The following is a 27,213-nucleotide window of genomic DNA, read 5'->3' as shown; positions in this document are numbered from 1 at the left end:
GAACTCGGGCGGCGGCGGGAGGGAGAGATCGGGGCGAGGTGCCGAGGGCCGGCGGTGCGGTTTTCCCCGTGTCGCCTAGGGTTGGCGACACGTGGGCCAGACTACTTGTTGGTTCTTCCCAAAGTGTTAAGCAATTGTAATATGGTGTTATCCTGATAATTGTAATAGACTAATAGCCTATATTATAAGGCTGTCCATCCACTAAAATCCAACAAAATTCCGTCTACAATTATGGACCTTGAGTTGTGACCGGTAAACCTTCTTCTTTTCCCCTCCCCCTTCCCTAGGCCCCCTTCTTCTCGATCTCTCGCGCACCATTTCTCCTCCAGCTTACTACTCACACATGGCGGCAGGCAGTACAACTTTCCTCTTCGTGAATTCAAACACAAGCAGAGCTGCTAGCTAGTCGATCGATATTAAGCACGCATGCACATGTGCTTGTTTATCATCTTGTCGATCGATTCCTTCTAGCCAGTTGCATAAAATAGTGCTGTTAGATCTCGATCCTGTTTCATGGTACGTACATGGAACACAGAATTTAAATTTTTCTTGCCCTTTCTTCCAGCTCCAGATGGTTTCTAGCTAGCTAGCTAGCTAAATACAAATCAGTTCCGTCTACTCCTTCACTGAAATATTCCCTGTACGTACTTGATGAATCAACCAAACTCTCTCCATTCTCCCTTGGTTTCCCCTTTGATTCCCAAAGTTCTACTGGCATATATTGGAAAGCACGTGTAGCTGCAGGCTGTATCTCCGATTCGGGCGAGCGAGTGCACGGCCCTCTATATATGCCTTGTACAAGCACCAAATCCGCTCCTCAAACTGCTCGACGTGTACTAGCTCTGCCTCTTTGCTCTTTTCTAATCATCGCCCCGCCGCAAATTTGTTGCCTTCCATTCCACCCACCTCGCGACCCCCCTACATGATGCAGTTCACCCATGCTGCAGTGACTGCACCGCCTCTCTACCCTAATGGACACCACGGGCTAGGGCTAGGGCTCTTCCTTGACGTCGGCGCGCCGAGAGCACGCCCGTGGCCAGCTGCCGGGAGCTTCCCGACGCTGCCGCCCTCCTCCAAGATCTCCCTGGGGAACCTCAACAGCGCCGGCTGCATGGAGCAGCTGCTGGTGCACTGCGCCAACGCCATCGAGGCCAACGACGCCACGCTCACGCAGCAGATCCTCTGGGTGCTCAACAACATCGCCCCCGCCGACGGGGACTCCAACCAGCGGCTCACCGCCGCGTTCCTCTGCGCGCTCGTCGCGCGCGCTTCAAGGACGGGGGCGTGCAAGGCGGTGACCGCGGCCGTGGCCGCCGCGGTCGAGTCGGCCGCGCTCCACGTGCACCGCTTCACGGCCGTCGAGCTCGCCAGCTTCGTCGACCTCACGCCCTGGCACCGGTTCGGCTACATGGCCGCCAACCACGCCATCCTGGAGGCCGTGGAGGGCTTCGCCGTCGTTCACGTCGTCGACCTCAGCACGACGCACTGCATGCAGATCCCGACCCTCATCGACATGCTCGCCAGCCGCGTCGAGGGCCCCCCGATTCTCCGGCTCACCGTGGCCGATGTCGGGTGCAGCGGGCCACCGCCGGCGCTCGACATGTCCTACGAGGAGCTCGGTGCTAAGCTGGTCAACTTCGCGCGATCCCGCAACGTGACAATGGACTTCCGGATGGTACCCACCTCACCGGCCGACGCCTTCACTTCCTTAGTCGACCAGCTCCGGGTGCAGCAGCTGGTCTCGGACGGCACCGAGGCGCTCGTCGTCAACTGCCACATGCTGCTGCACACCGTGCCGGACGAGACGGCCGGGTCCGTGAGCCTGACGCAGTCGGTCTCGCTCCGGACCATGCTCCTCAAGTCCATCCGAACCCTCGACCCAACGCTGGTGGTGGTGGCCGAAGAGGATGCCGAGTTCACGGCGGGGGACGTGGTGGGGAGGCTCCGGGCGGCGTTCAACTTCCTGTGGATCCCGTACGACGCCGTGGACACCTTCCTGCCCAAGGGGAGCCAGCAGCGGCGGTGGTACGAGGCGGAGGTCGGGTGGAAGGTGGAGAACGTGCTGGCGCAGGAAGGGGTGGACAGGGTGGAGCGGCAGGAGGACCGGGCGAGGTGGGGGCAAAGGATGAGCGGCGCGGGGTTCCGGTCGGTGGCGTTCGGCGAGGAGACGGCCGGGGAGATAAGGACAATGTTGAGTGAGCACGCGGCCGGGTGGGGGATGAAGCGGGAGGACGACGACCTCATGCTCACATGGAAGGGGCACAACGTTGTTTTCGCCTCGGCGTGGGCACCGTCGTGAGCTAGGCGACGTGCGGGCTGCATTGCGGTTACAAGGTAAGTGAGTGTGTAGGTGTATGCCCGCATTGCTTGCATGGATAATGTGGTTTAGGGTTGGTTTCTCTGTGCATGTTCACTATATGAAAGATGATCCTGTTAAATTAGTTTTTACTAGTAGCTGATTCACAGCAGAGAATTGATCAGTCGCTCATTGTAATGATAGCTCTCACAAATACACCGTACAAGAATGAACAAAGGGAACCTTGGATCATTTGTGGATCCCACTCATGAAAATGTAGAATGTGGTGTTCTTGAAAAATATGTAGAACGATCTTTATACAGAGAACATGATAGTATTTCATTTTGGAGACTGAAGATAAGTACAAATGCCGACCAAAGATAAGGATCAAATGAAGTTTTCCTCTAACTTTTCCAAATTACAAAGAATATATCTTGGTGAGTAGTGATCGATGCAGAGGTTAGGGTTTTAATTTTCTTGTGAGGGAAAACAAAACTTATAACTTCCTTGATGGATGAATGTAGACCTTGCTTGACAAGTCTGCGAGCCACACACCATATACATTTAAAGGTTTTAAAGATCTCAAACTTTTATTGTAAAAATGTGCCCATATGTCTTACTTGGAGTACCAGTAATCGTGTCCGTGCAACACACGTCCAAATTGACAGTAATATTATTTCATAGATTATCCATAAATAATGTTGATTCCAATATTAGTGCATTTCAATGCAATGAATGTGGTTTCCAAATTACAATTAATGCAATTAAAACTTTTCTAAGTTATTGATGACGTTACGAATACATCATTGAAGCAACATGAGGCGCTATATGTAGATGGTTGGATGTCTCAGATCATTTGGATTCATCAAATTCGTGCTTTTATAAGTAGTAGTGTAGTATATTTATAATAATACATCCAAAATGAATCTGAACTGAGTGGTGTTTATCTTCCATTTCCTTGCCTATTTCACCCCAAAATTAGGTGGCATGTGTGGAAGGTATTGTTATGTTTTTCCATATTGATAGCGGGGCATGAACTCTGCAGTAGATCTGCCGATACCGCTTCATATCCAAAACACCAACCGGTCGAATGTCGGAACAAAGATTAAGTGGTACATTCCAAATTGCAAGGCTTCTCGGGACATTTTATTTTCATTCACTATAATACATAGTCTTTTTTCCTAAGTGACTCTGCGATCTCGTGCGTGCTCTAGATAGTGCATGCACAGTCGTACGATGTTGAGTCGCAAAATAGCCACGCGATTATGGCCAGCTCGATGAAGCTTGCGGGATTGGCTCGAGAAAGACTCGGGCGTGACGTAGTTCTCGGACGGCTTGATATAGGGCTCGGCGATGTGTTGTCTGTCGAGGTAGGATGGCGGCGTCGCCGCCGCACGGATCTGTTGGTCTTTCTTCATCGGATATGATCAATCTAATGTGAACTTATTTGACTAATGAAAATAAATCAATCTAAGACAGTTCGATCTAATTGATCTAAACTAATCTATGAGGTGATCTAATCATCGATTGATTGGCTGGCGCGCCCCCGAAAAGAGGAGATTAATCTTTCCATGGTGACGCACTGCAGAAGTGGTGGAAGGTCTTAGAATCGATGTTATTGGACAAACCGCTCTAATACCACGTAAAAAAATTTAACCTTAAAATTATGTATTGTATTTATATGACCATCGTGGGATATATATTTGAGAAAAAAAGTTAAAATACGAGATGGACTCTAGAATCCATATTGATAGCGGGGCATGATCACCGCAGTAGATCTGCCGATACCGCTTCATATCCAAAACACCAACCAGTCGAATGTCGGAACAAAGAATAATGTGTACATATGTACTCGTGGAGCAAATGAACACACCTTTGACGCCGCCTAGAAGAAAGGAATGAAGTCATGGCGATTCTTTCTTTCTTTGGACACGAAGTGGTACATTCCAAATTGCAAGGCTTCTGGGGACGTTTTATTTTCGTTCATTATATTTCTTCCGTTTTTAAATATAAGTTTTTTAGAGGTTTATTAAAAGACTATTTATGAATGTATATCATATTTTAAGTATAGATTTATTTCTTTAATATTTTTTCTAAAACTTATATCTTGGAACGAAGGAGTAGTACATAGTCTTTTTCCTAAGTGACTCTCTGCGATCCCCCGTGTGCTCTAGATAGTGAATGCACAGCCGTACGATGTTGAGTCGCAGAATAGCCACGTGATTCTGGCCAGCTCGATGAAGCTTGCGGAGTCGGCTCGGGGAAGACTCGGGCATGACGTAGTTCTCGGACGGCTTGATGTAGGGCTTGGTGATGTGTCGTCTGTCGAGGTAGGATGGCGGCGTCGCCGCCGCACAGGTCTATTGATCTTTCTTCATCGAATATGATCAATCTAATATGAATTTATTTGGCTAATGAAAATAAATCAATCTAAGGCAATTTGATCTAATTGATCTAAACTAATCAATGATGCGATCTAATCATTGATTGACTGAGTGGCACGCCTCCGAGGAGAGGAGATTAATCTTCTCGGGGTGGCGCGCTGCGGAAGTGGTGGAAGGTCCTAGGATTGATCTTTCCTTGTTATTAGGATTTTAGGGTATGAGAAATGTTTAACCCTAAAATTATGTGTGTTGTATTGATGTGACCATCATGGGGTATATATCTGAGAACAAAGGTTGAAATACAAGATGGACTCTAGAGTCCTAGTCTTCCTCTAAGTCGTACACATATATGTATTCTAACAGCAGTGAATTACCCTCATCAACAAATGGAATCGCCTGAAATATTTTCGCCTTCTTCCTAATAAGAACAATTACGTGATCATAGTAGTTCATATCATCGATCTTTAAGCTCTTGGTCGCGTCTAAGCGGTGAGTAGCGGTTGTGATTTTATGTAACCCCAAATCTATCGTGAAAGCCAGAGCTTCTCATCACGCCATGAACTCCAAAATCTAGGTATGCCACCTCCTGAGGCCTGGTTTGGTTAATCTCTTGTCAAGAGAATTGGAGGGGAATGGGATAGATTTTGACTTTAAGGGATTATATCCACCTCAACCCGTGCGAAACCCCTTCTAAATCCTTGTCAACCGAACAAGGCATGAAGGAGCAGTGACAAGGGACCCAAGTATGCTCCACTACAATCGATTGCCACCACCAACCTAAAAACCCCTTCTAAGCTTAGCTCCTCCCGTGGGTGCTTGCGGTCTGGCGGTGTGTACTTGAGGGGTTCTTTTGCTAGCTACTAACCTCCAAATCAGCTACAACCGATTGACAAAGCATTTAGTTCATAGTGGACTTTGAAAAATATCTTCATGGGTCATCTTTCGATGATCATGCTAGATAGCCCAGAAATAAGTGGCCAGTACATGTAGTCTGTAGAAGGTCAGTGCGCGTGAGTTCGAAGACCATCACGAATAGACACTTCTTGACAGACGGTTCTTGCGTACAATACATGAAATAAGTAGTGTCTTCATTGACTAACGCACGCAGGCTTCTCAACATAATACGCTCTAACAACGAGTGCTTCCACGAATTAGCAAGACCCGAAAAATGGCACATATTCCCTTCTCCCATATTCCTATGTTGCCATACATCTATCGTGGGTACCGACTCTGTTTAGCCAGGTGCCATAGAAACACTCTTATCTTCGAGGATACCTGCACTTTCGCGACAACTCTCAGTTCTCCTCAAGCTGAAAAGAGTGAGAGAACAAATGCAATAATGCAACAACCAAACTGGTGCACCAGATGCACCGTTCGCTTATGGACCGTTTAATGGAGAGCGAAAGGACATGATCCAGCTACAAGATAGACTACTGACCCATTCATGTAAGGCCCTAACACAATTCTATAATGTCCTCATATTATACAGAATGGTGCAAAAATCGCTCTATTGGTCTAGCTAGCTCTCATGTGCATTACGAGTAATATCAGAAGTTCAAAAAGTTACGTAGGTATTTTGAATGCTAAAAAATGGCGAGTTCATTTTACATATCTTTACCTAGTCAAATTATGCCTACTTCTTATTGCATGCGTGTTCTTTTCGTAAATAAATGTTCTGACAACATGATAGACACATTTTTTTCCGAAGAAGCATGATAGACACATTACTGTAGATGTTTATGCATACATAATTAACAACAGGAAACATGCCATTTTTATCGAAGGAATGAGTTGCATAGCTTTAATACTGCGTTAGTTCATATAAATCATGATGTGAAGATTGCATTGATACAGGCACATAACTATTTACCTTTTTTGAGTGGGGCACATAACTATTGAGTGGTAGCAAACTTGCATTTTTAACAACGGAAACACATAGCACCATGCAGATATTTGGCATCACAATCATCTATAACACTAAGTTCACTAGTTTTAAAGAGTCCACATTCAATTAAGGTTTCTAATTAGAATTAGGTCATCCAATTTTGTTCGGGTCAACAATTTCTCAAACCACTTTCGTTCAATTCTTTTATATTATGCATCATGCTTCTTATTTTTTAAGGCCTCACAATTAATTGGGATATTCAGTTTAGAATTGGGTTAACTGATATTGACCTGGTCAACACTATCTTAAATTCTCCCATTCAATTATTTTAATTCACTATGTTCCCTAATTTTGAAACTCTTCCATTCAGTTGAGGTATTTAATTTTGGATATGGTTTACGATTTCGGCAAGGCAAACGATTTTTTAAATCAATCCGCAACAACCGGCCTATAAAAATACATCAATCCCACGCACCCTCCCACTACCTAGATAAAAGAAGAATCATTAGGTGATATTGTAGCACCAATATAGTAGTACATGGGACCATCAACACATAAATTTTCCCCACATAAATATAGGTTGGTTAGTGGATAACACATAATCATACCACGAAAATCCCACCAAATCACTGTTGTATTAAAAGTAAAACACATCTTCCCCACCCGCCAAACTAAATATTCCATCTGTTTCGAAATATAAGGGGTATTAGCTTTGTAGAAAGACAAAATTCTTTAACTTTGACCAAGCTGAGAGCAAAAAATGTCGACATCCACAATATAAAGAAAACAAAAGGTATAAATTCATTTCATGATGAATTTTAAAATATCGATTTGATATTATGGGTTTTGATACATTTCTCTATAAATTTTACCAAACTTAAAAATATTTTACTTTTCAACAAAAATACAGCTTACATCTTGAAATAGAGTGATTAATTTTTGAAGAACCTAATAATATCAATGGCGTAGCAAAGCGGTCCAACCCTTAGTATTGTATCAAGCACCAGCAGAAATAAAATAACAGAAATGGTGGAAGTGAGATGCTTGGGTTGGGTTTGGAGAGATGTTGTGTTCATTTCGCTCAATTCAATTATAGTTCAAAGATCGTTATGTAAATGCAGCAGTATCCCATCTCGTTGGTTGGTGCAGTAGGTGCAATGATTCACAAACTCTGAGAAACTTATATCTCACTTACGGCGAGTATAACATCTGTCACACCCGCGACCCCCACGACAACGCGTTTGGGCCGGTGCAGTAACATGTGTGTTCTTTCATGTACGTTTCGTTTTATTATTTTCCGTTTTCTTTTGTTTTTTCTTCTGTTCTCTTTGTTTCTTCTTCAGTTTTCCCTTCATTCTTTTTTTGCTTTATACTTCGGTTTTCTTTGTTTGTTCACCTTTTATGTTTTTCTATTCTCCACATTAATTTGGATTTCTGTTTCTTTCTTGATTTTTCGTTGCTTCCTTTCTTTTTTGGTTTTAGCATTTTATATTTTAACACATGTCTATTTTTTTTTTGAAGTACACAGTGTACTACTTAGTTCATAGATGAAACATTTTTTGGTACAGGATGGCCATTTCTAAAATACATGATGCATCTTTCTTAAAAATACACATTTTTGAACACTTCTTCGAATACACGGTAACATTTTTTATGCGTTGATATATTTCTTAATGGCAATAAAAATTGACTTAGACGAAGAAAACTTTTTTTACAGTGTATAAATATATTTTAAATGTCACACATATTTTTATGAAATGCGAAATTACTTATGTAAAATGCATATTCATTTTTAAATGGCTAAAATAAGTTTTTTAAAACTGTGTGAACATTTTTCTACATTATATAAACGTATTTTAAAGGCATGAGCATGTTTAATAAACACAAGAATATTTAATTTTTTAAATGGATCATACATTTTGGAAGTTGCAATATATATTTTTAACCTACAAGGAAGTTTTTGAACACTTCTATACGTATATATTTTTTAAATGTAACCAACATTTTGTTTGAAACTGAGACTGTTTCTTTAAAAGTTACATACATTTTTTAAATGGTGTGAAACATTTTTTTATATATCATACAAACTTATTTTTTACAATGTATTCACGTTTTTCAAAAATCATATACAATATTTTGTAATCCATGAGCATTTTTTCTTTGTGAAAAACATTTTTTAAAATATCAGCATTATAGAAAATGCATTAGCACTGTTTTTACTATGTTAATTTTTTTTTAATATATTATTCATTAAGTAAAAATAAAAAGGTGAAAATAACTAATAAATAAACATTTAGGGTGACAGCGTCATGACATAGCATCGCCAAACCAAGTCCCTACTGGATCGGCCCATCACCCGCTCGTATAGGCAGCCGGGGGCGCGAGCTGAATCGTGGGAGCTTCATATCGATCTATGACCTACTGCTATGATCTTCTTTACTTTCATACTATGTCATTTCCTTTAAGATCATGTACATAGAAATCCCTACGTTCTTACAATCTATTTAGGATTAGGAATAGGTGTAATCAGACCTGCTTTTGACATATCTATCCTATTCTTATTTGGGTACCATATGCACCTCTTTGGGCTTCTATTGTGATTGGATTGTACATCTTTCATCTTTTTGATTGTGATATCAATTTTGATACATATAAGGTGTCCTAATCGAAGCTAATTGATGTCTGACTCAGGCCTATATGACCGATCGATTGAAATACTCCAAGACTCCACCTTTGTCATATATTCCATATATCACATTAGATAGATATCATATTCATGGAATACAATTCACTTTCAAGATGCCTTGATGGCGAAATGGTAGACGCGCGAGACTCAAAATCTCGTGCTGAAGAGCGTGGAGGTTCGAGTCCTCTTCAAGGCATAATATGGAGAATGCTCATTCAATGAGCATTCCCCGTGGAAGTATTCCGGGAATCTGGGCCTGGCGCTCTCCTCTATCTTCTGAGGTCCTTAACCATCTCCCTGAGAAAAGTAGACAGTAAAAGCGAAAATAGACTAAATATAGCCTGAACGATCTTAAAAATCCCTCGAAGGAGATAATAAAGAACCCAAAGCAGATGGTATCCTACTGCAAGGGTAGTCTTAAGAATCCAAAAGAGGTTGCTCACAAGAGATAGATGTATCCCAACCTCTATTGCTCTCGCGTAAAGACTTTTTTTACGCGACCTGAAACAGTGACTACGAATTCCCCTTTTTGTTTGCGAATCTCTGTTTGTATCCTTTGAGCGCACACCCATTAAGTAGCGATCAAATTAAGGAAATCGATCAAACAATCCCAATACCGTGCCAGCCCAAATCACGATCTTCACCAACTTGGATTTGGTTCTCTCGCGAAAATCGCGAGTTGCAGAGATGAGAACCATGAAAAGCAAGATCCCGAATAAGAAATCAGAAACTGAGGAAGAGGAAATCACAAGAGTGAAGACTAGTAGAGTCTCGTCTTTTGTCATTCTTTGCTCCTTTTTCACTCAATGATTCCTTCGAATTTGCCGACTAAAAATTCTATATGTCTATTCTATCTATGATATTTCTATATATATAGAATATGATATCTAATATGACATCCGATTTGTCAAAGGGATTGGATTGTTGACTTACCCATTCAGTGACTTCGGCACTGGACGTTCCAAAAACGGGTACTACCGGATCGGTGAATTAGAGAATAGACAGAGGTCCGTTGGTATTTCAACCTTTCTTCTCCTTTCACGGCCTATCCGAAAGAGAATCCGGTACCTCTTTGTTTGATGAGATTTTTGCGGCACGAATTGTACGCAAAATGAGGAGGAATTTAGAGGTAAAAGTTTTCTAAGTGATGACTTCAATAACTAATATTTAGCTGTACACATAGAGTAAGAAGTGTCTACGTATACGCATGAATATTGCATGTGCATGAAGCTTATATTGCATGTGTGTATGAACTACTGCTAGTTCAATTTAATTGTTAATGGACTAATGACCAGCTAATCAAAATTAGCCCAGTACATACATGCATGCATATAGAGCTCGTACATACGTATTCGGATAGACGGCGAGCAAGTTCGTGCTGGCGAGCTCGCGTGAGTATCGTACCCGAATACACGTAAAAAGAAAGAAAAGAAAAAGAGAAATACATGCCTATATGCATAGTGAATACACTTTGACTGGATGGATAAGTAATATAGCAGTTTCACGTGTATGGATTGCACCATGCATGGTCATGTATCGCATGCAAGGTATACATATACGTATTCAGGTAGACGGCCGGCAAGCTTGCGCAAGTATCGTACCCGAATATCCGTTCGTATACATACACCATATTTGTATGTATTTGGATAACTTATGACGTACGGTATCGCGTACGTATGTGTATTTGAATACCGGTAAACCGACGGAGCAATGCATAGTCGGCAACTTGTAAAATTTGGAAGCAAAAGCAATCAACCTATACCATGTTGGAAAGGCATGTGCCATGTAAGTAAAAAAGGTACTCCCTCCGTTCCAAAATATAAGACCTTTTAGGGATTTCATTAGAAGACTACATATGAAGTAAAATGAGTGAATCTATATTCTAAAATATGTCTATGTACATCCGTATGTAGTTCATAGTGTTATTTTTAAAAGGTCTTATATTTAGGAACGGAGGGAGTATGTATAATGTCTATTTTCCTTTTTTATGTAGACCTGTGTATCAAGAAGAAGATAATAGATGGAAATTTAAAGGGGGCCTGCCGGACGAGGCAATCTCGAGCAGCCTATATACGTGAGACGTAGCAGTCATCGAGGGCCAGACACAAACGCCACGGCGAAGCATCCACGTATACAGCCATCCATCACGCACCACACACCCATCCATCCCGCAGGCACACATCCAGCCATCAAGGAGGGAGGAACAACGCAGCCAAACCATCCATCCATCCACGCACGCACATGCACAGAGAGAAGAGCCCAGCCAGAGCCATCCACACATCCATCTTCCACGCACGAGGAAGAAGGATCCATCCATCATCCGCGCGCGTACACATCCATCACGAAGCAGAGGGAGGAGGTGTTGGGGCCGTAGCCTCGCCTTGCCTCTCGCCGGAGCTCTCTCTCTCACGCGAACGTAGAAGAGAGGATCGAGGCAGTGGACAACGAGGTATATCCGGCGCACGAACGTCGCCGGCCGCACGAACAGCCGACTCCTTCTTTTACTCAAACACGAACTCGAGCTCTACCTGCTACAGGTGCCCGGGGTAGGGACTTATACATGCGCGCGCCAACGCCCACGTCCGCTCCCGCCGCAGCTCCGCTGCCCACTTCAGCACGCCCCGCGCTCCACAGTTTCCGCACCCGCCGCGCACGCACGCAACAGGACGTGACCGGAACCAGCGCCCGGCGCGGCCACACCCCCGCGCAGCTGACCAAGCAACCTAGACACGAGCACATACTCGTACTAACACACACACACCTGTAGTCCTGTACCATAGTCAGATGCAAGTCAGACTATGGTCAGACTATCTACATGTTGGACACTACCCAGACTATGGCCAGACTATGGCTCGACGCGGCCACGGACGTCCGGTGCGCGTGCACACACACCTACGCCGCGGACCCGATCCGCCCGACACGCCCAACGCACGCCCATACACCCGCCGGACGTGTTTGGCTTGTCGCCGCGGCTTATTTCGTGCAACATTCACCCCCTAAGCCGTGGCTCAGGGGAGCCCGACGTTCTCGACGTCGACGTCCGCCAGTAGCGCTTGTTCCGCCGCCGGCCCCTTCCTCCGTTGAGGGGAGTCCCTCTTGAAGTGCCCGCGCTCGTTGCAGTGGTAGCAGCGCCCGCGTCGGTTGCCGTGGTTGCCCGACGCCGCGCTCCGCCCGTCCTCGTCGTGGTGCACTCCTCCCTTCTGCCGCTCCCGCGCCTGCCACTGCGCCATGGTCAGCAGCAGTTGGTCGCCACCACGCTCGCCGTCGCCTTGTCCACGGCGCTGAACCCGCTCGTCAAACGCGCGCAGCCGCCCGAGTGCCTCGTCGAACGCCATGGTCGCCACATCGCAAAACTGCTCGATGCCGGCAACGACGGGGAACAGCCGATCAGGAACAGTGTCTAGGAGCTTCTTCACGAGCGCCGCGTCACCCAACGTCTCCCCAAGGTTTGCGTATCGCGCCGTCATCCCCGTCAGCCTCCCGGCGTATGCATCCAGCGCCTCCGTCGTGTGGCACGATCGTCATTGCCGCCGGCGAGCTCCCGAACCGAAGCTCTGATGCCAATTGTTGGGGCCGTAGCCTCGCCTTGCCTCTCGCCGGAGCTCTCTCTCTCTCACGCGAACGTAGAAGAGAGGAACGAGGCAGTGGACAACGAGGTATATCCGACGCACGAACGCCGCCGGCCGCACGAACAGCCGACTCCTTCTTTTACTCAAACACGAACTCGAGCTCTACCTGCTAAGGTGCCCGGGGTAGGGACTTATACATGCGCGCGCCAACGCCCACGTCCGCTCCCGCCGCAGCTCCGCTGCCCACTTCAGCACGCCCCGCGCTCCACAGTTTCCGCACCCGCCGCGCACGCACGCAACAGGACGCGACCGGAACCAGCGCCCGGCGCGGCCACACCCCCGCGCAGCTGACCAAGCAACCTACACACGAGCACATACTCGTACTAACACACACACACCTGTAGTCCTGTACCATAGTCAGATGCAAGTCAGACTATGGCCAGACTGTCTACATGTTGGACACTACCCAGACTATGACCAGACTATGGCTCGACGCGGCCACGGACGTCCGGTGCGCGTGCACACACACACCTACGCCGCGGACCCAATCCGCCCGACACGCCCAGCGCACGTCCATACACCCGCCGGACGTGTTTGGCCGTGTTTGGCTTGTTTCGTGCAACAGGAGGTACGACGGAGTAGATCGCATCTGAGGAAAGTGCTCGGTGGTCCCGACGCACTCAGACGCGAAGCATCCCAGGAGCAAGGCGAGGAGGAGGACTCGAACAAGAGTCCATGGAGGCCAAACTCATGTTCCTGGATGGTAAGATGGTCGTCTGACTAATCTCTCTTTTGTCTGTCTTCCATGCATGTAGCATGCACGCACATGAGGCGGTATGAGCCGTCGAAGATGACGCGGGCATGCTCTGACCACCGCCGGAGATGGAGCAGCCGGTGCCGTACGTGGAGGACGACAACACGGAGCTCGCCGTGATGCAGCCCACTATTGACGTTGAGAAGCCGGCGCCGCGGAGGACGACGACACCGAGATCGCCGAGGCTAGCTCCGCCCACTTCGTCAAGCCGGTGCCATGGAGGACGACGGCGAGGCGCTCGCCGGGGTGCCGCCCACTTCATTGGAGCCGCCATCACTGCGCGCCAGCTTCATCAAGATGGACGCCTCGGCTGATGCTGCACCTACCTCCCACTTCTCGTCGTCATGGTCGTCCACACGTACCCTGCAGACGGAGGAGGCTACAAGAAGGCGAGCACACAGACGGGTTAGCATGCACGTAAATGGCTTGTGCACATGCAAGTGCCATGCACGTACCCCGCTAGCCATGGTTGACGTCAAGAAGGCCACCATCGGAAGATGACGGCGACATCATCGATCATCACCATGTTGTCTACTAAAGCACGTCGTGGTATACCATTGCCACGCCGAGCGCTCTATAAAGACTTAGAGTCCCAGCAAATGACGCCACATCGTGAAGACGACGACATCTTTCTTCGGCATTGGGATGTGTTTCCTTTGTCATGACGGACCACCGAATACGGCGTCCAGTCAAGACAAAGTACATCCTTCATGATGTGTAGGTCATCGGAGGCAGGCAGTGTGATCTTTGTCTTAGCGTACCACCGAATACGGCGTCTAGCTGAGACGAGACATCAACCACACCCTTCCACGACTACAATTTTCTTCAGCATTGAGATGTGTTTTCCTGTGTCACGGTGGTCCAGTCGAGACAAGGTGCAACCTTCATGGCTAGGACACGACGTCAGGTGGTGCGATCCTTGTCTTAGCAGACCACCGAATACGGCGTCTAGCTGAGACGAGGCATCAACCTCGCCCATCCATGACGTCACCCATTCACGGTCCTGTGACGCAGCGCCCTTGTCTTGGCGGACTGTCGTAAAGTCGGCGTCTAGTCGAGAAGAGATGCCACCCACATCGGCTATACCGATGCGGGTTGTGTGGGTTTTACACCGACACCGGTCTCCACAATCAATACTCCCGCAAGGCGAACCCCTTGCATACCCCGACGCAACCGCTACCAGTCGTGAAGAAATCTGAGCCAAGCAGGACCCATGCTACTCCAACACCAACATCAACGCTATCAAGACCGATGGGGCGCGATGGCGAGGGCGAACGTGGCTAGCAAAAAGTCATGTTTTGAGCGGCACGTGTACCGACAAGGACACGGACTTAGCCACCGTCCACACCACACACATATACACTATCATCATCATGCATGGATAATGTGAAACGAAGACGACCACACGGCTTAATCGGAGGTTTCTCGCGGAGCAACCCGCGGGAGTAATTAACCGGGAGCCTTCCGAGGCCCCGGGAACCAGGAGACCGCACATCGCTAGTCACGCTGGCCGCGCTAGTAGGCCACGAAGCGCATATCGGGAATTGTATTTGTTATCCTTGAGATTAATAAAATATTATTCCCATCTCTTTGTTTTCTTTGTGTACTTGGGTACACTGGCACGCCCGCATCATTTTTTTTTCGACGCATGAGAGAAATCAAACTCTTTCTCTTCCCTACTCACGGAGGACGCAAGTAGATTTTTCTCGTGTCAAACACTCTTGGTCCTGAATAACAGAATAGGACGAAAGAACCGGCCTCCGCGGATATCTTTGCTTCGGAACAAAACCCTGCAATCAAATAGATTGTCCCAAGGACGTCATATTCTAGGAGCCCAAGTTATGGTATTGAAAATTCGTTCCTCTAGCAGTTCCGGTTTGAGCATTTCGTTCTATTTTTCAAACTCCACTTCTTTTCATATAGCAATCCGTGATCAAAGAGAGAACAATATCCATTTCAAAACATTTATAACAGATTCCTTAGTTTGGACCCACGAAGTAATGTCACTCGACTATTATCAACCTGACTGCAATCTTTTTCTGTCGGTAAGGATTGCACCAGAGCACCTTCTACTTCTAATAGGCCATGAACTATAGATAGAGAAGAATCATTCTGAGCGAGTACATAAGAAGTGATCCACTTTTTTTCATCGGTTCCAGGGGAATACCAAAGATCTTGCGCGGCAGGTCCGCCAGATAAATTCAAAAGAGAAAGAAGTCTCGTTAATCTCTTCATGCTTGTTCCAAGTTCGAAGTACCTTTTGTCCAAACAAAAACCCGCTTCCTGATACGATTGCCTCTTTATATTTATATAGATAGATTCTATGGGGTTATTACTTAGTAAGTCTATTTTGTACAAGAGCCCCTCTTATCTGATAGAAAAGGGTCCCATGATCCCGAGCCGATCTTACCTTGGCTCGCAAACCCCAAGTTTGTCTATGAAGAGCTAATCTAATTGTGTTTTTTTAGAATGGATTTCTTATGTGGAATACTAATGGATAGGGCCTCGTTGCTAAGTGCTACAAGATCTAGTGCACTCGAACTCGTGGTTATGGACCTGAATCCTTTAGTATGGAACATTGTCTTTGCTACTTCTCAAACAACAGCGTCAGAAATTGACACGTTGACGAAGATTGGGCTTGCGTTGGTTTTTTCCTTTAAGAGGAAAGGGTGATGCAGCACAGGAGTAGTAAGTATTTCCCTCAGTTTGAGAACCAAGGTATCGATCCAGAAGGAGGGTCTCGTCAAGTCCAGAGTACCTGAGGAAACACAAACAAGCTTGCACCCAATGCTTCAAAGGGGTTGTCAATCCCTTCAAGATTGTTTGCAAAGGGAGATTTGAAGGCGGAAAGTGCAACGAAGTAAAAAGTGTAAGGCTGAAAATATGGTGTGGAGTAGACCCTGGGGGCCATAGTGTTCACTAGAGGTTTCTCACAAAATAGCAAGTAATACGGTGGGTGAACAAATTATTGTCGAGCAATTGATAGAAACGCGCAAAGTCATGACGATATCTAAGGAAATGATCATACATATAGGCATCATGTTCGAGACAAGTAGACCGATACTTTCTGCATCTACTACTATTACTCCACACATCGACCGCTATTCAGCATGCATCTAGTGTATTGAGTTCATGACGAACAGAGTAACGCTTTAAGCAATATGACATGATGTAGAGGGATAATCTCAAACCAATGATGAAAATCCCATCTTTTTACCCTTGATGACAACAATACGATGCGTGCCTCGGTACCCCTTCTGTCACTGGGTGAGGTCACCGCATGGTATGAACCCAAAACCAAGCACTTCTCCCATTGCAAGAATCATAGATCTGGTTGGCCAGAAAAAACCCACAACTCGAAGAGAATTGCAAGGATATGAAATCATGCATAAGAGAGACCAGAAGAAACTCAAATAAGATTCATAGATAATCTGATCATAAATCCACAATTCATCGGATCTCGACAAATACACCAGAAAATAAGATTACATCGGATAGATCTCCATGAAGATCATGGAGAACTTTGTATTGAAGATCCAAGAGAGAGAAGAAGCCATCTACTTGCTAGCTATGCACCCGTAGGTCTATGGTGAACTACTCACGCATCATCGGAGAGGTCATGGTGTTGATGAAGAAGCCCTCCGTGTCCGAATCCCCCCTCCGGAAGGGCACCAGGACATGCCCCAGATGGGATCTTCCGGAGACAGAAGCTTGCATCGGCGGAAAAGTGATTGCGATCGTCTCTTGATTTTTTTGGGAATATTTGGGAATATATGTTGGAATTATGCCCTAGAGGCAATAATAAATATAGTTATTATCATAATTCCTGTATCAAGATAATCGTTTATTATCCATGCTATAATTGTATTGAATGAAGACTTATATACATGTGTGGATACATAGACAAAACACTGTCCCTAGCAAGCCTCTAGTTGGCTAGCCAGTTGATCAAAGATAGTCAGGGTCTTCTGACTATGTACAAGGTGTTGTTACTTGATAACTGGATCACGTCATTAGGAGAATCACGTGATGGACTAGACCCAAACTAATAGACGTAGCATGTAGATCGTGTCATTTTGTTGCTACTATTTTCTGCGTGTCAAGTATTTGTTCCTATGACCATGAGATCATATAACTCACAGACACCGGAGGAATGCTTCGTGTGTATCAAATGTCGCAACGTAACTGGGTGACTATAAAGATGCCCTACAGGTATCTCCGAAGGTGTTCATTGAGTTAGTATGGATCGAGACTGGGATTTGTCACTCCGTATGACGGAGAGGTATCTTGGGCCCACTCGGTAATACAACATCACACACAAGCCTTGCAAGCAATGTAACTTAGTGTAAGTTGTGGGATCTTGTATTACGGAACGAGTAAAGAGGCTTGCCGGTAAACGAGATTGAAATAGGTATGCGGATACTGACGATCGAATCTCGGGCAAGTAACATACCGAAGGACAAAGGGAATGACATACGGGATTATATGAATCCCTGGCCCTGAGGTTCAAACGATAAGATCTTCGTAGAATATGTGGGATCCAATATGGGCATCTAGGTCCCGCTATTGGATATTGACCGAGGAGTCACTCGGGTCATGTCTACATAGTTCTCGAACTCGCAGGGTATGCACACTTAAGGTTCGACGTTGTTTTATGTGTATTTGAGTTATATGGTTGGTTACCGAATGTTGTTCGGAGTCCCGGATGAGATCACAGACGTCACGAGGGTTTCCGGAATGGTCCGGAAACGAAGGTTGATATATAGGATGACCTCATTTGATTACCGGAAGGTTTTCGGAGTTCCGGGAATGTATCGGGAATGACGAATGGGTTCCGGGTGTTCACGGGGGGGGGGGGGGGGGGGGGGGGCAGCCCACCCCGGGGAAGCCCATAGGCCTTGGGGGTGGCGCACCAGCCCTTGGTGGGCTGGTGGGACAGCCCAAGAAGGCCCTATGCGCCATAGATAGAAAATCAAAGAGAAAAAAAGGGAGGTGGGAAAGAAGAGAAGGACTCCACCTTCCAATCCTAGTTGGACTAGGATTGGAGGACTCCTCCTCCTCCCTTGGTGGCGCAGCCCTTGGGGCTCCTTGAGCCTCAAGGCAAGCCTCCCCTCCCATCCTCCTATATATATGGAGCTATTAGGGCTGATTTGAGACGACTTTTGCCACGGCAACCCGATCACATACCTCCACGGTTTTACCTCTAGATTGCGTTTCTGCGGAGCTCGGGCGGAGCCCTGCTGAGATTAGATCACCACCAACCTACGGAGCTCGGGCGGAGCCCTGCTGCCAGAGAACTCATCTACCTCTCCGTCTCTCTTGCTGGATCAAGAAGGCCGAGATCATCGTCGAGCTGTACGTGTGCTGAACGCGGAGGTGCCGTCCGTTCAGCACTAGATCGTGGGACGGATCGCGGGACGGTTCGCGGGGCGGATCGAGGGATGTGAGGACGTTCCACTACATCAACCGCGTTTCTTAACGCTTCTGGTGTGCGATCTACAAGGGTACGTAGATCGGAAATCCCCTCTCGTAGATGGACATCACCATGATAGGTCTTCGTGCGCGTAGGAAATTTTTTGTTTCCCATGCGACGTTCCCCAACCGTGGCATCATGAGCTAGGTTCATGCGTAGATGTCTTCTCGAGTAGAACACAAAAGTTTTTGTGGGAGGTGATGTGCGTTTTGCTGCCCTCCTTAGTCTTTTCTTGATCCCGCGGTATTGTTGGATCGAAGCGGCTCGGACCTACATTACTCGTACGCTTACGAGAGACTGGTTTCATCGCTACGAGTAACTCCGTTGCTCAAAGATGACCGGCGAGTGTCGGTTTCTCCAACTTTAGTTGAATCGGATTTGACCGAGGAGGTCCTTGGATAAGGTTAAATAGCAATTCATATATCTCCGTTGTGGTGTTTGCGTAAGTAAGATGCGATCCTACTAGATACCCATGGTCACCACGTAAAACATGCAACAACAAATTAGAGGACGTCTAACTTGTTTTTGCAGGTATGCTTATGATGTGATATGGCCAACGATGTGATATAATATATTGGATGTATGAGATGATCATGTTGTAATAGATAATATCGAGTTGCACGTCGATGGTACGGCAACCGGCAGGAGCCATAGGGTTGTCTTGAAACTAACGTTTGTGCTTGCAGATGCGTTTACTATTTTGCTAGGATGTAGCTTTAGTAGTAATAGCATGAGTAGCACGACAACCCCGATGGCGACACGTTGATGGAGATCATGGTGTGGCGCCGGTAACAAGAAGATCGTGCCGGTGCTTTGGTGATGGAGATCAAGGAGCACATGATGATGGCCATATCATGTCACTTATGAGTTGCATGTGATGTTAATCCTTTTATGCACCTTATTTTGCTTAGAACGACGGTAGCATTATGAGGTGATCTCTCACTTAAATTTCAAGACGAAATTGTGTTCTCCCCGACTGTGCACCGTTGCTACAGTTCGTCGTTTCGAGACACCACGTGCTGATCGGGTGTGATAGACTCAACGTTCACATACAACGGGTGCAAAACAGTTGCACACGCGGAACACTCGGGTTAAGCTTGACGAGCCTAGCATGTGCAGACATGGCCTTGGAACACATGAGACCGAAAGGTCGATCATGAATCATATAGTTGATATGATTAGCATAGGGATGCTTACCACTGAAACTATACTCAACTCACGTGATGATCGGACTTGAGCTAGTGTAAGTGGGTCATGAACCACTCAAATGACTAGAGAGATGTATTTTTGAGTGGGAGTTTAGCAAATAATTTGATTAAGTTAAACTCGAATTATCTTGAACATAGTCTAAGTCCACTTTGAATATATTTTTGTGTTGTAGATCATGGCTCACGCGACAATCACCCTGAATTTTAATACGTTCCTAGAGAAAGCTAAGTTGAAAGATGATGGAAGCAACTTTGTAGACTGGGCTCGTAATCTTAAGTTGATCCTACAAGATGGGAAGAAGGATTATGTCCTTAATGCTGCGCTAGGAGATGAACCACCCGCTACGGCTGACCAAGATGTTAAGAACGCTTGGTTAACACATAAGGAGGACTACTCAGTAGTTCAATGTGCAGTCTTGTATGGCTTAGAGCCGGGACTTCAACGTCGCTTTGAGCGTCATGGAGCATATGAGATGTTCCAGGAGTTGAAGTTTATCTTTCAGAAGAACGCCCGGATCGAGAGGTATGAGACCTCCGATAAATTCTATGCTTGCAAGATGGAGGAGAATTCGTCTGTCAGTGAACATGTGCTCAAAATGTCTGGGTACTCAAACCGTCTAGCTGAGCTGGGGATTGAAATCCCGCAAGAGGCTATCACTGACAGTATTCTTCAATCACTGCCGCCAAGCTATAAGGGCTTTGTGTTGAACTACAACATGCAAGGGATGAACAAGTCACCCGGCGAGTTGTTTGCGATGCTGAAAGTCGCAGAGTCCGAACTCCGTAAAGAGCATCAAGTGTTGATGGTGAATAAGACCACTAGTTTCAAGAGAAATGGCAAAGGGAAGAAGGGTAATTCAAAGAAGAGCGGCAAGCCTGTTGCCAATCCGACGAAGAAACCCAAAGCTGGACCTAAGCCTGAAACAGAGTGCTACTATTGCAAGGGTATGGGTCACTGGAAGCGCAACTGCCCCAAGTATCTGGCTGATAAGAAGGCGGCCAAAGAAAAATTAGGTATATTTGATATACATGTTATTGATGTGTACTTAACCGGCTCTCGTAGTAGTGCCTGGGTATTCGATACCGGTTCTGTTGCTCATATTTGCAACTCGAAACAGGAACTACGGAATAGGCGATGGCTGGCGAAAGATGAAGTGATGATGCGCGTAGGAAATGGTTCCAAGGTTGATGCAATCGCCGTCGGCACAGTTTCACTTCAGTTACCATCAGGATTAGTTATGAACTTGAATAATTGTTATTTAGTGCCTGCGTTGAGCATGAACATTATATCTGGATCTTGTTTATTGCGAGACGGTTACTCTTTTAAGTCAGAGAATAATGGTTGTTCTATTTCTATGAGTAACATCTTTTATGGTCATGCACCCAATGTGAGAGGATTGTTCATATTGAATCTTGATAGTGATAATACACATATACATAACATTGAGACCAAAAGAGTTAGGGTTAACAATGATAGCACCATGTTTTTGTGGCACTGCCGCTTAGGTCATATTGGTGTAAAGCGCATGAAGAAACTCCATACCGATGGACTTTTGGAGTCACTTGACTTTGATTCACTTGACACATGCGAACCATGCCTCATGGGCAAGATGACTAAAACTCCGTTCTCTGGAACAATGGAGCGTGCCAATGACTTGTTGGAAATCGTACATACCGATGTGTGCGGTCCAATGAGCGTGGAGGCACGCGGCGGATATCGTTATTTTCTCACCTTCACTGACGATTTGAGTAGATATGGTTATGTCTACTTAATGAAGCACAAGTCTGAAACATTTGAAAAGTTCAAGCAATTTCAGAGTGAAGTTGAAAATTATCGTAACAAGAAGATCAAGTTCCTACGGTCTGATCGTGGGGATGAATATCTGAGTTTCGAGTTTGGTGCTCACTTAAGACAATGTGGAATTGTTTCATAGTTGACACCGCCTGGAACACCACAGCGTAATGGTGTGTTCGAACGTCGTAATCGTACTTTATTAGAGATGGTGCGATCTATGATGTCTCTTACCGATTTGCCGTTATCGTTTTGGGGTTATGCATTAGACACAGCTGCATTCACTTTAAATAGGGCACCATCAAAATCCGTTTAGACGACACCATACGAACTATGGTATGGCAAAAGGCCAAAGTTGTCGTTTCTTAAAGTTTGGGGATGTGATGCTTATGTCAAAAAGCTTCAGCCTGAAAAGCTGGAACCCAAAGCGGAAAAGTGCATCTTCATAGGTTACCCAAAAGAGACAGTTGGATACACCTTCTATCTCAAATCCGAGGGCAAAGTGTTTGTTGCTAAAAATGGAGCTTTTCTCGAGAAGGAGTTTCTCTCGAGAGAATTGAGTGGGAGGAAGATAGAACTTGGTGAGGTTGTCGAACCTCTCATCCCTCTGGATGGTGGCGCAGGGCAAGGGGAAACCCCTGTCGTTGCGACTCGGTTGAGGAGGAAGTTAATGATGATGATCATGAAACTCCGGTTCAAGTTCCTATCGAACCGCGCAGGTCGACGAGACCACGTGCTGCTCCAGAGTGGTACGGTAATCCCGTTTTGTCAATCATGTTGTTAGACAACAATGAACCTGCAAATTATGAAGAAGCAATGGTGGGCCCAGATTCCAACAAATGGCTGGAGGCCATGAAGTCCGAGATAGGATCCATGTATGAAAACAAGGTGTGGACTTTGGAAGTACTACCTGAGGGCCGCAAGGCTATTCAGAACAAATGGATCTTTAAGAAGAAGACTGACGCTGACGGCAATGTGACCGTTTATAAAGCTCGACTTGTGGCAAAGGGTTTTTCACAAGTTCAAGGAGTTGACTACGATGAGACATTCTCACCCGTAGCGATGCTTAAGTCCGTCAGAATCATGTTAGCAATAGCTGCATTTTTCGATTATGAAATCTGGCAGATGGATGTCAAAACGGCGTTCCTTAACGGTTTCCTTAAGGAAGAGTTGTATATGATGCAACCCGAAGGTTTTGTCGATCCTAAAAATGCTAACAAGGTATGCAAGCTCCAGCGATCCATTTATGGACTGGTGCAAGCATCTCGGAGTTGGAATAAACGCTTTGATGAGGTGATCAAAGCATTTGGGTTTATACAGGTGGTTGGAGAATCCTGTATTTACAAGAAAGTGAGTGGGAGCTCTGTGGCGTTCCTAATACTATATGTGGATAACATATTACTGATTGGAAACGGCTGGAGCTTTTGGAGAGCATAAAGGATTACTTGAATAAAAGTTTCTCTATGAAGGACCTAGGAGCAGCTGCTTACATTCTAGGCATTAAGATCTACAGGGATAGATCGAAACGCCTGATAGGACTTTCACAAAGCACATACCTTGATAAAGTTTTGAAGAGGTTCAAAATGGAACAGTACAAGAAAGGGTTCTTGCCAGTTTTACAAGGTACGAGATTGAAGTAAGACTCAGTGCCCGGCAACTGATAAAGATAGAGAGCATACGAGCACCGTTCCCTATGCTTCAGCCATAGGATCTATCATGTATGCAATGCTGTGCACTAGACTGGACGTTAGCCTGGCCATAAGTATGGCAGGCAGGTTCCAGAGTAATCCAGGAGTGGATCACTGGACGGCGGTCAAGAATATCCTGAAGTACCTGAAAAGGACTAAGGAGATGTTTCTCGTGTATCGAGGTGACGAAGAGCTCGCCGTAAAGGGTTACGTTGGTGTAAGCTTTGACACAGATCCGGACGACTCTAAGTCGCAGACCGGATACGTATTTATTCTTATTGGGGGTGCGGTAAGCTGGTGCAGTTCCAAGCAAAGCGTCGTAGCTGATTCTACATGTGAAGCGGAGTACATGGCAGCCTCGGAGGCGGCTAAGGAGGGTGTCTGGATGAAGCAGTTCATGACGGATCTTGGAGTGGTGCCAAGCGCACTGAATCCAATAACCTTGTTCTGTGACAACACGGGTGCCATTGCCTTAGCGAAGGAACCACGGTTTCATAAGAAGACCAGACACATCAAACGACGCTTCAACCTCATCTGCGACTACGTCGAAGGGGAGGACGTAAATATATGCAAAGTGCACACGGATCTGAATGTAGCAGACCCGCTGACTAAACCTCTTCCACGGGCAAAGCATGATCAACACCAGAACTGTATGGGTGTTAGATTTATTACAATGTAATTCGCATGGTGATGTGAGGGCTAGATTATTGACTCTAGTGCAAGTGGGAGACTGTTGGAATTATGCCCTAGAGGAAATAATAAATATAGTTATTATTCTAATTCATGTATCAAGATAATCGTTTATTATCCATGCTATAATTGTATTGAATGAAGACTTATATACATGTGTGGATACATAGACAAAACACTGTCCCTAGCAAGCCTCTAGTTGGCTAGCCAGTTGATCAAAGATAGTCAGGGTCTTCTGACTATGTACAAGGTGTTGTTACTTGATAACTGGATCACGTCATTAGGAGAATCACGTGATGGACTAGACCCAAACTAATAGACGTAGCATGTAGATCGTGTCATTTTGTTGCTACTATTTTCTGCGTGTCAAGTATTTGTTCCTATGACCATGAGATCATATAACTCACTGACACCGGAGGAATGCTATGTGTGTATCAAACGTCGCAACGTAACTGGGTGACTATAAAGATGCTCTACAGGTATCTCCGAAGGTGTTCGTTGAGTTAGTATGGATCGAGACTGGGATTTGTCACTCCGTATGACGGAGAGGTATCTTGGGCCCACTCGGTAATACAACATCACACACAAGCCTTGCAAGCAATGTAACTTAGTGTAAGTTGCGGGATCTTTTATTACGGAACGAGTAAAGAGACTTGCCGGTAAACGAGATTGAAATAGGTATGCGGATACTGACGATCGAATCTCGGGCAAGTAACATACCGAAGGACAAAGGGAATGACATACGGGATTATATGAATCCCTGGCACTGAGGTTCAAACGATAAGATCTTCGTAGAATATGTGGGACCCAATATGGGCATCCAGGTCCCGCTATTGGATATTGACCGAGGAGTCACTCGGGTCATGTCTACATAGTTCTCGAACCCGCAGGGTCTGCACACTTAAGGTTCGACGTTGTTTTATGTGTATTTGAGTTATATGATTGGTTACCGAATGTTGTTCGGAGTCCTGGATGAGATCATGGACGTCACAAGGGTTTCCGGAATGGTCGGAAACGAAGATTGATATATAGGATGACCTCATTTGATTACCGGAAGGTTTTCGGAGTTACCGGGAATGTACCGGGAATGACGAATGGGTTCTGGGTGTTCACCGGGGGGGCAGCCCACCCCGGGGAAGCCCATAGGCCTTGGGGGTGGCGCACAAGCCCTTGGTGGGCTGGTGGGACAGCCCAAGAAGGCCCTATGCGTCATAGATAGAAAATCAAAGAGAAAAAAGGGAGGTGGGAAAGAAGAGAAGGACTCCACCTTCCAATCCTAGTTGGACTAGGATTGGAGGAGGACTCCTCCTCCCTTGGTGGCGCAGCCTTTGGTGCTCCTTGAGCCTCAAGGCAAGCCTCCCCTCCCATCCTCCTTTATATATGGAGCTATTAGGGCTGATTTGAGACGACTTTTGCCATGGCAGCCCGACCACATACCTCCACGGTTTTACCTCTAGATCGCGTTTCTGCGGAGCTCGGGCGGAGCCCTGCTGAGATGAGACCACCGCCAACCTCCGGAGCGCCGTCATGCTGCCGGAGAACTCATCTACCTCTCTGTCTCTCTTGCTGGATCAAGAAGGCCGAGATCATCGTCGAGTTGTACGTGTGCTGAACGCGGAGGTGTCGTCCGTTCGGCACTAGATCGTGGGACGGTTCGTGGGACGGTTCGCGGGGCGGATCGAGGGACGTGAGGACGTTCCACTACATCAACCGCGTTTCTTAACGCTTCTGCTGTGCGATCTACAAGGGTACGTAGATCAGAAATACCCTCTCGTAGATGGACATCACCATGATAGGTCTTTGTGCGCGTAGGAATTTTTTTGTTTCCCATGCGACGTTCCCCAACAATATATAGGCGCAAGATCTAGGTCAGGGGACCTCCAGGGTGCCCACAAGCCTGCATGGCGCCCCCTGGCCGCGGGGTGGGGGCTTGTGGAGTTGGAAATATGCCCTAGAGGAAATAATAAAATGGTTATTATCATATTTCCTTGTTCATGATAATCGTCTATTGTTCATGCTATAATTGTATTAACAGGAAACAGTAATACATGTGTGAATAAATAGATCACAATGTGTCCCTAGCAAGCCTCTAGTTGGCTAGCTCGTTAGTCAATAGATGATCATGGTTTCCTGGTCATGGGCATTAGATGTCATTGATAACGGGATCACATCATTAGGAGAATGATGTCATGGACAAGACCCAATCCTAAGCATAGCACTAGATCGTATTGTTCGTATGCTAAAGCTTTTCTAATGTCAAGTGTCTTTTCCTTCGACCGTAAGATTGTGTAACTCCAGGATACTGTAGGAGTGCTTTGGGTGTATCAAACGTCACAACGTAACTGGGTGACTATGAAGGTGCACTACAGGTACCTCTGAAAGTGTCTGTTGGGTTGGTATGAATCGAGATCGGGATTTGTCACTCCGCGTGAGGGAGAGGTATCTCTGGGCCCACTCGGTAGAACATCATCATGAGCTCAATGTGACGAAGGAGTTAGTCACACGATGACGTGCTACGGAACGAGTAAAGAGACTTACCGGTAACGAGATTGAACAAGGTATAGGTATAACGACGATCGAATCTCGGGCAAGTGCTATACCGACAGACAAAGGGAATTGTATACGGGATTGATTGAATCCTTGACATCGTGGTTCATCCGATGAGATCATCGTGGAGCAAGTGGGAGCCACCATGGGTATCCAGGCCCCGCTGATGGTTATTGGCCGG

At 46.1% G+C, this 27,213-nt stretch overlaps 1 protein-coding gene and 1 non-coding gene across 2 annotated transcripts; both read left to right on the top strand.

Moving 5' to 3' along the window:
* Nucleotides 1-284: 284 nt before the first annotated feature.
* On the top strand, nt 285-2,614 carry LOC123429766 (scarecrow-like protein 32). Its single transcript, XM_045113766.1, has one exon. The coding sequence runs from the start codon at nt 923-925 to the stop codon at nt 2,297-2,299; it is 1,377 nt and encodes a 458-aa protein (XP_044969701.1). The 5' UTR covers nt 285-922; the 3' UTR covers nt 2,300-2,614.
* A 6,752-nt stretch (nt 2,615-9,366) lies between these two features.
* TRNAL-CAA lies at nt 9,367-9,447 on the top strand. The gene has a single exon. It is a non-coding gene; the product is annotated as a tRNA-Leu (tRNA).
* The last annotated feature ends 17,766 nt before the right edge of the window (nt 9,448-27,213 follow it).

Source organism: Hordeum vulgare, chromosome 2H (genome assembly GCF_904849725.1).
Source record: "Hordeum vulgare subsp. vulgare chromosome 2H, MorexV3_pseudomolecules_assembly, whole genome shotgun sequence".
NCBI classification, from domain to species: domain Eukaryota; kingdom Viridiplantae; phylum Streptophyta; class Magnoliopsida; order Poales; family Poaceae; genus Hordeum; species Hordeum vulgare.
This window is presented reverse-complemented; position numbering and strand designations above follow the sequence as displayed.

What these genes read in the sequence shown, in the direction of transcription:
- LOC123429766 (XM_045113766.1), top strand. Translation starts at nt 923, where the DNA reads ATGATGCAGTTCACCCATGCTGCAGTGACTGCACCGCCTCTCTACCCT.